This window comes from Bombus flavifrons, chromosome 1, assembly GCF_040668555.2.
Source record: "Bombus flavifrons isolate JBK064 chromosome 1, iyBomFlav1_principal, whole genome shotgun sequence".
Lineage (NCBI taxonomy): Eukaryota > Metazoa > Arthropoda > Insecta > Hymenoptera > Apidae > Bombus > Bombus flavifrons.
The window spans coordinates 4,479,831-4,492,004 of NC_138442.1; the positions used below are offsets into that span (position 1 = coordinate 4,479,831).

General features: G+C 26.5%; 2 protein-coding genes and 1 long non-coding RNA gene across 7 annotated transcripts; 2 read left to right on the forward strand and 1 right to left on the reverse strand.

Annotated features, from left to right (window-relative positions):
• The first annotated feature begins 26 nt into the window (after positions 1–26).
• On the forward strand, positions 27–2,159 carry LOC138182816 (kinetochore protein Nuf2 homolog). The gene is made up of 8 exons (XM_069119072.1): positions 27–287; positions 382–523; positions 599–807; positions 882–1,028; positions 1,102–1,337; positions 1,429–1,614; positions 1,697–1,859; positions 1,925–2,159. Exons 1-8 carry the CDS (start codon positions 132–134, stop codon positions 1,958–1,960), a joined length of 1,275 nt encoding a protein of 424 aa, XP_068975173.1. The 5' UTR covers positions 27–131; the 3' UTR covers positions 1,961–2,159.
• Positions 2,160–4,830: 2,671 nt separating this feature from the next.
• On the reverse strand, positions 4,831–10,735 carry Hyccin (PI4KA lipid kinase complex subunit hyccin). 4 transcript variants are annotated; one of them, XM_069119011.1, is made up of 10 exons: positions 10,581–10,735; positions 10,015–10,181; positions 9,576–9,710; positions 8,992–9,117; positions 8,701–8,918; positions 8,484–8,630; positions 8,242–8,372; positions 8,048–8,164; positions 6,824–7,319; positions 6,097–6,236 (listed from the first exon to the last, which is right to left on the reverse strand). In XM_069119011.1, coding segments are annotated over exons 2-10 (1,521 nt in total). In that variant the 5' UTR covers positions 10,165–10,181; positions 10,581–10,735; the 3' UTR covers positions 6,097–6,235. The 4 variants fall into 4 exon arrangements, with proteins under 4 accessions (XP_068975094.1, XP_068975103.1, XP_068975122.1 ...); XM_069118993.1 differs by lacking the exon at positions 6,824–7,319 and having other exon boundaries at positions 4,831–6,236; XM_069119002.1 differs by lacking the exon at positions 6,824–7,319 and having other exon boundaries at positions 4,831–6,236; positions 10,015–10,407; positions 10,581–10,669.
• A 203-nt stretch (positions 10,736–10,938) lies between these two features.
• On the forward strand, positions 10,939–12,132 carry LOC138183002 (uncharacterized). 2 transcript variants are annotated; one of them, XR_011173952.1, is made up of 4 exons: positions 10,939–11,161; positions 11,346–11,402; positions 11,586–11,628; positions 11,810–12,132. It is a non-coding gene; the product is annotated as an uncharacterized LOC138183002 (long non-coding RNA). The 2 variants fall into 2 exon arrangements; XR_011173951.1 differs by lacking the exon at positions 10,939–11,161 and having other exon boundaries at positions 11,259–11,402.
• Positions 12,133–12,174: the final 42 nt, after the last annotated feature.

Below are 12,174 nucleotides of genomic sequence, written 5' to 3' on the forward strand. Positions count from 1 at the left end.
GTTGGACATCATTTGCGCATGTGTTATAAATAAATTCGAACATGTTTGAAATGAAACTATCTGTAACTGTCTCATAAAGGTAAAGCAAGAACAATTCGTATTCTAAGTACGAAAGTCTTTGAATACGAAACATGGATTTAGATATAGAAAAGATTCATAGTATTTTAACTGAAGCTAATCTTCCGTCAAGCATAAATGATTTAAAAAATCCGACAGAAGAATTTATTGTAAACCTGATTGACACATTTCTAAGAAGGTTTCACATTGATGTTAATGCAATTGATAATGTAAGAAATATATTATTTGTTATTCAAATACAAATATAATTATACAAAAAAATACAATACAAAGTACAATACACCAAATTTAATGTTACTATAGGCAACAATAGAACAACGGGACATAATGTCATACTGTGAAGATTCTACTATAATTGCACTCATAAATTTGCATGTTGTTATGGTTCAAATATGTGATAGAATATATTTAAAAGATCTGTGTATTACAGATATTACCAGTCCAGGTAGTATTTAATTATAAACTTAAAATGTTATAAATAATATTTGTCACTTTAATGAAAAATGATTGTATCATTCAGGATCAAAAAGAGTACGGAAACAAGCAAAATTTCTTGCAAATTTCATATTGTACGCAACTAATAAAGAATCAGATATAGAAGATAAAGTTATTGAAATTCAGAACCGGGCAAAGATTTTACACGATATGGTAGAAAAGAAAAATGAAATATTACAAGCTATAAATGACAAGGCATTGCATGTAGCAAAACAACTATCAATAAAGGAAAAGGTACTATTATTGGCAAATTCAGTTTGTATTTATATTATAAATTATTTATATCATATTGATCTATTCTTCTTTAGCTTATTGCTGAAATTCAAAAGCTACAGTCTAAACGTGAGAAGAATAATAAAAAACAAATTGAATTAGCGGCAAAGATAACAGCTGCAGAAGAGGAAAAGCAAAAGACAGTGGAACTTTGTGGAACTTATAAAGCACAGGCATTAAAGGTAAATTAACATCTGAAAATTGAAATTATTTGTATGTATTATGTTACATAATGATTACAATATATAATTATAGTCAAATAAAACAATAACAGAATTGCAATCAGAAATTGTAAAATCTCCTGAAGGATATCAAAAGCGTTTAAGTGAATTAGAACAACAGCTAAGTGCTAAAGTCAAGGAACGTGAAACAATACAGGCAGCATTCCAGGATAAAAAATGTTTGATTGAACAGCAAAAAAATGAATTGGCTTTTACCCAAGAACTATTGGAAAAGTTCACTGAAGTTCGAGATATACATGATCGATTAAAGTGATTAAATAATTTTTCTTTAATCTTCATTAAGAATTCCTTAAGTATTAATTTATTGCACTCTCAGCTTTTTTCTATTTTCTGTTTTCAGAAAAATAAAAGTACAAGAGGATACTATAAAGAAACAAGTTGATACTCTCAGAACAGATGTTGCAGAATCTGAGAAAAGATTAGTAGTTCAAAAGGATCATGATAAAGAAGATGAAATAAATGAACTTCAAGCACAGTGTGATGAACGTCTCTCTCCTTTACGTAATTTAAATACTCAATTATTAAGGTGATTTAGAGTTAAAATTTCCTATGCTATTTTAAATAAAGGATTACTTTTGCTTGGATCTAAAAAAGATTTTTAATTACAGTAATAAGAAGTTATGTAAAGATAATTTAGAAAAAGCACAAATTCAACACAATGAAGATTGTTTAAAGCTAAAAAAGATTCAGAATATGATAAAGAAATTGGAAGATGAAACTGCAGGACTTTTAAAAAATTACCAAGATTTATACAACAATGAAATTTCAAGTGTAAGTTTTATTAGAATGTCACATATTATACAATATATATATAATTAATTTTTCTGCATTATTAGGAAAAATCTTTATGGAAAACGTGGACAATTGAATAACAATCGTGTTATATCTTGTAAATGTATCAGGGAATATATATTTAAAAACACAGTGTATCTTATTTCATTTAATTACATATATTAACAGCATTTCTGTATAATTTATTGCGTATTTATTTATCTAAATATTATTTTTATTGCGTCATTTAATAAGTGCTAAAGAATAATTAATGTGAATAAATATATAAAATACAACAATACAGCTTTAATACAAGAATTAATATAAATACTTCGATTTTTTTCTATTAGCTTATTTTAATAGTTTTATTGCGTGTATTGCCAAGTAGTAATTTCAACAGATTTATGGCGATAAGTTTGATAATTACAAGTAGATTTTCTACAAGTTACAATACTCGTAAAAAGATAAATAAAGAATAAATCTTTATTTTATTTACACTTATAATAAAATTGAATTATATGTATATATATGGAACAAGTTACATACTTCATTTTTAATTCAATGTACAAAACTCATTATATCTATAAAATTCATAAGTTGAAAAATATCTCAATTCTCATGGCTTTACATTTAAAATAGTTTTCAAAGCACGAACATTTTAATAAAATAATTTCAATTTATATAGTTTTAATATATTAACAATTTTAATTTAATAATATCTGTGATGTAACAATTTCAAATTGTTTGGAATGTATTCTGTTTTAAAAAATGCACAGTTGCAAATGACTGAATTTTTACTTAATAGTAAAAGAAAAGTATGCTTTCATCTTTTGATATTCCGATATTGATAATGAAAATATATCGTCATTATGAAAAGTAATATGTATTTTGTGCATTTTATTTTAGTTTTGTTTTATGTTTACAAAGTATGCCAATGTTAATGTTGGCTTTATATTAGACATGCAATGAAAATCGAATGTTTCATCAATAAACTCAATCAAATCTCCTCTGTGCAATAAGTTTATATATTATTTACATATTGATAGCTTTAACAATATAACAAGCTTTAACACTATCATAATCATAAATTAAAATAATGTACAATATTTATAACAGCATATACATGAATTGTCATAATTTTGCATAATTTGCACAAACATACAAGATATTGTGGTTATTATTTATCGCTCTATGAGTATCATTAGTAGTTGTCATAAAACATTATATACATATTTTTCTTTTTGTATACAAGAGTTTTCTCTATGTATATATGATAGAACTAAGTGCCCAAGAAAATTTGTCAAATGTACAGAAAAGAGCAATTCTTTAACAAATAGTGAATGGCTCCAAAGTTTACATTAAACTTACATTTCTTATATATTCACCAATTCCCCTTTCTTTTTATCTTTTTGTACAAATATTTCAATAAATTTAACAATCTTTTAACTTATCTGCTGTGTAGATGTTCTCCCTATACAGTTTATATTATTTAATACTTACAATTCATATTATTTCTTGTTCGTTTAAACATTTATATTTCACACGCGCATGTATAGGGACGTGTAATTTTAGGTATAATAATGTATATAATGAACCAAACTTATAAACTTAAGTTATTAATACAATTTAATTGATTAAATTACACTACATGGCAGTGATACAGAAAATTAAATTCTGGCTCCCTCTAAATAAATTAATTTATAATCTTGTGGTTTCTGCTTTTGTTTCTCCAATGGCTATCAATTTAGAACTTTCAAATAATATAAAGAACTATTTTTCTTAAATTGTGTTTCACATAATATGCTATGTATAAGTATTAGAAAGTGTTCAGATATTTTCATTTTAAAATCTTACTAGTTACAAAAGTTCTCCGAACTAATTATCTTCAATGTTAAAAAAAAGCATAAACACATGCATTTTGCACAGTATTTTTTAATAATACAAAAGAAATAAAAATAAAATATTTTTTTATTGAAAAATTATAATATAACATTCGTAACAATAATACACTGGAATAGGGAACAATTTGAAAGTTGTAATAAAGTATAGCAAATTTCAATCTGTTTATGTTCTAAATAAATTCAGAAATCATGGAATTTCAAAAATAAATTGTGAAAGTAATGATGCTATACAAAGTCCCATCTTTCTTAAGAAGTAGAATATAAATCAGCCTCCTTTTATTATTTGATAGGCTGAATTTATGATCATTAAAAAAATTTTTAAGTGTCACAAGAGTTAAATGATTGCTTTGGGGATACATTCATATAATATATATTATATATTTCCCTTTTTTTTTGTCTTTTTTTTTATTTGATATTAATATGCATATGATACCATACTGAACACTCTGATTGATTAACAAATCATAATGGTATACTGTTTTATCAGACTAAGTAATAATGTGATGCAATGTACAGTCTTTTTAAGTAAATACCAATTCCAAGTTTTGATCTTTTAAATACATATTACTCAGATTTATGAACATTTTTATGACTCTTAGTATTTTTTCAGTAATTATAAATTTTAAATTAGTTTTGTTATGTTATTTAACACAAGAGATAATCAATAAACAATTTTGAAAAAATACTTTGGTTTAAATATTTTCTGTCACAATGTATATTTACAAACACTGTTATATACTGTTAGAATCATGAAGATTTACTTGCAAATATTTTTCTCAACGCATTTTTACTACAAAGTAAGATTGCTCTTAGTATTAGAATTATGGAAAAACATTCATATAAATTATTTTAAAACCGAAATTGAACAAACACGATGCAATGAGTTAAAAACATTTTGTTCATTCAAAATTTATGACAAAACATATTTTTATTTAAACGTAATTTGCACGTAATTCTATATAGATAAGTCAGTCATATTATATTCTTTTCACAAAATATTCGATACTCGATATTCGATACTGCAAATAATATTTTTAATGAAATTATAAGATATCTCTATTATTTTTTGCTATAAAAATTATAAGATATCTGCATTATTTTTTGCTATAAGATACAGAACGACATTATTAGCATTCATAAAATTACTAGCCATTTAGCTTTACACTTTTCCATGAAAATGTACAAACATAATAGAATTAAATAATGTAGTTATTAAAAAATAACACTAGCCCATCTGTGTGTCTTTCTGGTTTCCAAGGAGCCAAGGCTTAAGTAATTGAGTGAAGAATGACAAAATAAAAGATATTATATTAAAAAGTAACACTATTTAATTTAATAAATATAATTCTGAAAAAATTGATATAAATCTTTTTATTCTAATATTCTGAATTAATTAAAATATTGTCCTTTCACTTTGATATTTTGAATTAACTAAAATATTGAATCATTTTCCTACAAGTCTATTAAATTTTTTGATAATTAAAATCTTTAAACAATCATATACTAGAATATTCGAATATAAATCTATTGAATGGTTTAACAGACATATTATAAGAACGATTATAACAGAATCCTTTAGTATACAAAGATGTACCTTCATCAAAGAAAAATATTTAGTGTGAACTTACTATTCCCTTCCCCGTTACTATTTTATTAACTTTTTTTTAAACAGAGTATGGAGATCAATATAGTAATGGACCACTTTTGAATCAACTATGTACAATAATGTTCGCTCCAAAATACAATAGCATATTAAATTAATCTTGGTCTGTCACAGAAACAATAATTTAATTCAATTATATATAAAACACGGTGTATATATTCTTAAAAATAAGGGAAGAATATGTATGTACAATTAAATAAGAAACTACAACAACAATTTGTTTCAGTCGTTCAATGTATGGTCCATTACTCTTTTCCTCATTTCCGTTCTAAAAATCTATCTGTATAATTTAAACAGAACTAACTTGGATAGACGAAGTTAGCGATTCATTTTCATTATGTGTTCTTAAAGTAACAGAAGTATCCATATTAGTGTTATCTATCTCTCCGCCTAACGCAAGACGTTCGCCATCAATCAAAGAAACATTGTCTACTGTAACTGAATTATTTTCTACACTATTATTCTTTTTCCTGACTGAACACCCATTAACATTTCCATCGATTTCTGTTGATTCACTATTTAACATAGAGGAACTACCTTTAATACTTTCCTTTGAAGTTGCTTGAGATCCAAGTCTTTTTTCCTTTTCAGGAACGCTAACGTGAGCATTCTTAGCTATTTTACCATCCTTTTCTCGCGGCTTTTTTCCAAGTACCGGGAAATTCGTGATTTTGGACGCAGTCTTTTGATCTTTCGATTGTCTTATTGAACCACCTCTATTTGGTTCTATCGATTCTTCTTCTGTGATCGATACAAGATTACTTTTACCTTCCCCTCCAGAATCTTCCTTCGTTTCTTGAATTGGTATATCATCTAAACAAAAGAAAAAATAAGAATACGATATTAAAATCATAATAAAGTCATATTTTTAGGAAATACATTAAAATACTGTGAGAATAAAATGCAAGAAATTAAGCAATTTGTGTAAAGCAGAAAATAAAAGTATTAAGCTTTATATTTGTACTATTATTTATATTGGTAAAATTTACATGTATGACAACATGAATGAAATATTTCATGCATGTTATAAATTAAGGGTAGCAAACAAACAAAAATATTAAAAAATTAACATTTAAGGACAGAATAGGAAATAGGAAAGACGTAGGGTAAACCTGTGTGATAACAAATGCACTATCTTCAATGAAAATAAATGTGCCAAAACTGCATGCAGGTTTTCCATTATGTGCCTTTTGATAAAGTAAGTAATACTTTAGGCTTGAATTCTTTTGCTCTTAATAATGGTGGTTCCTCTGAAACGAATTCATTGATAAATGCACAAATTGCTACTAATTAAAATAGTTAATGTTACACAGTGTAACAGCTAATTTGCCGCGTGTTTTGCTGGAGAAATTTTGATAATATTCAGTGATTCTAAAGTGCTGAAACTGAATCACTAGTACCATGTATTTGTTGACAGGGCAGCAGTCGTATGAAAACCAATTGATTTATTTCCTTCCAGATACAAATTTTCCATTGATTCATGAACCATTTCCCCTAGAAATTGTTCCTCCAATACATTATACAAATGCGAACTAGATCCAATTTTGTTCTCGTCACGAGCTAAATTAGTGTTTTCTTTATGCTCTTTTCTCACTTTTTTCATATTGTGATCTTCACCTTTCTCAAATACATTTTTCTTCAAATGTTCTCTTAAATTTCGTTTAGGAGAGGATTTGATAGGGGAATTTTGATTGCTACATGCGCTTCCTCGTCTAGAGAATTCCATTGAGGAAGAACTGAGTTTTCTTATTTTGGTATCTTCTTCGCTTGAAATCGGAAGTGAATGCTTCCAATGCCAAGGGAACCTCTTCGTAGTGTTAGATACTGTTGGTTGTGGTTGCTTTTCAAGTTGGGTAGCGTACACCTCATCTTCAAATAACTTCTCATCCAGATCGTCTAACGACATATGTTTGCAAGCAATGCACATTTGCTTAGTCCAATAACTTATAAAATGTATTTGTTACTGATCAAATGTTTAAATATGTGTTCTATGTATTTGTGGAATATGTACTTCATGCAAAATTAAATTTTTATAAAGAAACAAATTTTTCTATCTGTGAATTTTGGAAATCTCATTCATACTACTAAATGCAAATATTGATCTATTCTAACTTAACTCTTATCACTCAAACCATCAGCGATGCTGCCAATCGCAAACCAACGTTCTACTCCAACCGACAACATTGGAGTGATGAGGGATAAGAGTTATAAACTAAAATATATTTAGAAAGATAACTACAATTACTATCAAATGCCATTTGTTTATGATAAAATTCATATACTTCATTATATTCATGCATTTTTCACCATGTATACATTAATATCTCATATTATATACTATATGTTTATCTTTGATTCTTAACTTCTATTTAAAAAAATTGTCTAGATTAAAAAACTTTTAATTCATTTATTATTATTTAAATTCATTTATCATTATGTTATTCATTTATTTCAGTGCATACTAATTAGTAATTGCTATACAACAACTGACATGCTGGATATTTATAATTAATTTAATAAAAAATAGTTCTCGTATTGTGCGTAAAAAAATAAACATAAATAGAATGTCTGAGCATATTAATTTGTCAGATGATATAAAGATTTAGTTAAAATAAAACATATACCTGGTAACTTTTTGGTCCGGAACGAAGCATTTGTGATCATCGATTTAGATACCGTAGCGGTTGCAGTAGCTGGCGATAATGCAACACTAATCCCAATTGGCCCGTCATTAGGTTGTCCTAGAATGATTAATTATCATTAAATATTTGTATAACATATTTTACATTTTTATATTGATTATCTTGTATTGACATACCTGATGGTCCAGTACTGGCAGAATTACGTATAGCATTTGTGACTAGCATAACATCTGGATATGTTTCATAACATGCTCGATTATGAATATCGTCTACTGCTTGTGTTCCTAAATACCAACAGTCATTATACCTGCCAATATATGTTACTTTTTATTACTATTAATTTTAGTAAAATATTTTCTTTATTAATATGATATTTACTTTACTTGACAAGTTATTATTTGAAAAATATGTTACTCACATAGCAAAGTATACAGCATGCAAGAATTCAAGGAGAAATTGACTTGATACAGGTATACGTGGTAGAAGTCTTGGAACGAAACTAGACTCGCTTCCATACGAGGATCGTTGATGATGTCCTGGCTTCATAAATCCTTGAGTAACAAGTCTGCAATAAATAATTTGATATAATTATTATATATTTATCAAATATATAAAAACAATTAATTTCATCTTACTTGGTAGCAACTTTGCATAATTGCTCTAATGCAAATTTACTTATATAACCGAGTTGTTGATTATAGATAAAAAGAAGAGCAGTCATAACTTTTAATCTATTTTGAGCATTTAGTGTCTCAACTTGTTGCAGTGGACCCCAACTAACAAGTTTCGTATTACATTCTTCAAACCTGCGTACTGCACTCTCAGTTAAAGAAGCAGGTGCCAAACTTGCAGGCTGTACAAGAAAGAGTAATTAGAATAATATTTACATACTTATAAAATTCAATTGTCTAGCGAAACAAATATACCTCATGAAATATGGAAAGCATGGCAAGTGAAGGTAGTCTAAAAGAAATTGCTTTTTGTTGCCCAGATTTATCCACTATTTCTAGATTATACAAACCAATTAGTAGTGTTTCTACAGACCGACAATTCTGTAAAAAGAATAACTTAACTGAGAGTATGTCAAATTAAAAGTTTGAGATAATGGATGCGTATGATTTACTTTTTGTATTAAGAAACAGCAATTATAATTCTTTTGTATATTTCTTAAGATGTATTTAACAAAATATTTAAAGAATGAAAATATTGATACATATTAAATGAAAATTGAGATCAAATGTATTTTTAATTATCTGTTGTGTAAAAATTTCTAAATTACTGATATCATAATATCTTTTAACTTAAATTGCAGTTTGTACATATTTCACTTGAGTATAACTGTCCTATAATTAAGGAATGACAGTGCTATTTTACCATATAATTTTGATTTAAATTATAGTTGTTCTGTTATATAACATAGACAGTTATATGAATTATATTTTATTACATTATAAAACATGATTTAAGTATGTTGTTTAAGTATTGTTTCCCAACAATTATAGTATCTTACCTTAATGTCACCATGAGCTGCAGAATTCAAGTAAATGTATACTAATGTTGGCAAAAATTGCAAGGTGAACCTTTGCAATTCTGTTTCTCGAGAGCGATAAAAATTATATAACTGATCGCATACTGTATCCATTAACTACAATGAATAAAAAAATGTTGGTATAAATGAATAAAATATAATCTAATATACTTTCAAATAAAAGACAGAACTTTATACAGAAGACATTTTATTTGAGTTTTATTTCAATATTAACTCTTTTCGGTCATAATTTCTGAGGGCATTGATCTGCCCAATATTACAATGCCGGACAATACTTGAATTTTGACAGGAAAGAGTTAAAAAATAAACTAACAAAAACTTTATAAGATTTAATATATATGTCAAAGGAATTAATTAAATTCTAATAAGGTGTAAAAAATATTTGTCAGAAATATATTACCTGACTATATTTACTACGTTCTTCCAAGAGTACATAAAGCGCTCTGACTATTTCATTGTCTTGTGATAAAGTAGTGGCAAAAGTATGGAGCTCTGACGATGACACATCTGCACAATCTACTAGCCATTCATTTATTAAACTTTCCGTCATTTTTATTTTCCTTTTGCCTGTGTCAATAAATCAGGATTTTGTTGATAAGAAATTTCGGTATCCAAGATAAACCATCTAATACTTTGACAATCATTACACGAATCTTATGATTGATCATCAAAATGATTTATTTATTCATAAATACGTTTTTTAAAAATCATTCGTCCAGTATGCATCATTACTTTCAATCGATTAATTTATGTCATGTTTAAGATAAATATGTAAATTGGAATACCAAGACAACTGTAATAGCATGAAATATCAGTAACATTGCTCGACGTCGTTGTCACGCGCGATTTCAATCTCTTAAATTTAAATCTCTCGTTTGTCGTTATAGTTGCTCTTATATTAATTAATGATAGTTAACAAGAAAGCTACAACTGTGTTGAGATCACGCTGAAACATGTTTTAGTTACCTCCATGTCTTCATCGAACGGCATACAATTCTCACTTTTAAGGCTGACACTTGTAACTTTGTAACCACGGTAGCTTGTGAGATGAATTGCTAATAACTAGATAGGTATGTATCATTGCCATAAATGTACAAGAGAATCTACTCATTTTTGATTGGATAAAAACTTTAAATTATTTAGAATTAACGAAACTGAGATATAAATGTTGAATAAATATACAGTTATAATTTCTGTAATACTTACATAAACTTCCAATTTTTTCATAATAATTCTATAATTATAAAAAATATGTTTTTAAATAGCCCTGTTTAAGATTATCGCATACATAAGAATTTACCCAAAGTCGGCAAAAAATAAATGTTCAGCTTCAAACTTAACATTCATACTTTTGGATCATTTTAAACGTTGCTGGTAATCACGCTGGTGATTCACAATGTTTAAAATGAGGTTTGAAAGTTATTTATTAAAAAGTGGAGCGGCCACATAAGTCGGTCGAAAAATTAATGGAGAATTATAAAGATGTTGTAAAGTAAAAGTTTTAGAATGTCATTTTTTTTTCTCAATTTCTACAAATATTAACACAAGTAAGTGTCCAGCACATGTTTCTTATTATTTACAAATTTGCATTTCTTTCAAGATTTTGTAATTTAAAAACATCTGTAATAATGAATCATCGTTATTCTGCAATGGTATTTTAATCAATCAATTTTTCGTATTTATGAAAATTCTAAATAAATATTTTTGAACTTTGTAACAATTTATTTCCAGGAGAATCCTTGAAACTTCCTAATGGTTAATCAAAGAATATCAAGGAAGAATGAAGTAGTATGTACTGTATTTTTTCTTATTCTTATTTGCAGTAATATAAGAGTCTATATGATGAATCATTAATCACTGTATAAGATTCCATGATTATTTGATACATGCACTACCAACTGAATCATTTGTTTTAAGTAAACAAATATTGTAATTGTTAATAAAAATTTAATTTAGTTATATTGATTTCAGGTTATTGAATGAAGATATACTTACAAAGAGTTATTGCAATATGGTTAGTATTATTATTACTTCTTTATAAGATTTGTATTAAGAATTTTAATATATGATGACTTTGTCACTCACATATGAGTTCATGATTATTCACTACATGCACTACCAACTGAATCAGTCGTTTTAAATAAACATATATTATAATTATTAATAAAAATTTAATTTAGTTATATTGATTTCAGGTTACTGAATGAAGATATAATACTTATAAAAAGTTATTGCGATATGGTTAGTATTATTATTTCTTTCTTATAAGATTTGTATTAAGAATTTTAATATATATGATGATTTAATCACTTACATATGAGTTCATGATTATTCATTACATGCACTACCACCTGATTTTTTAAACCTAAAAACCAAACTTAATATGTTTAAGACATGTATTTTATAATATTTTTCATATTTTAGATGAGAAGATAATCCACTGAAGCAGTATCATCTAATTTGTACTTTTAACAAGAAAGTAACTGTATATATAATAAATACTATTTTTTTTAATATATATTTCTGTTTACTTAATATCTGATTAAATATCTAAACAGTT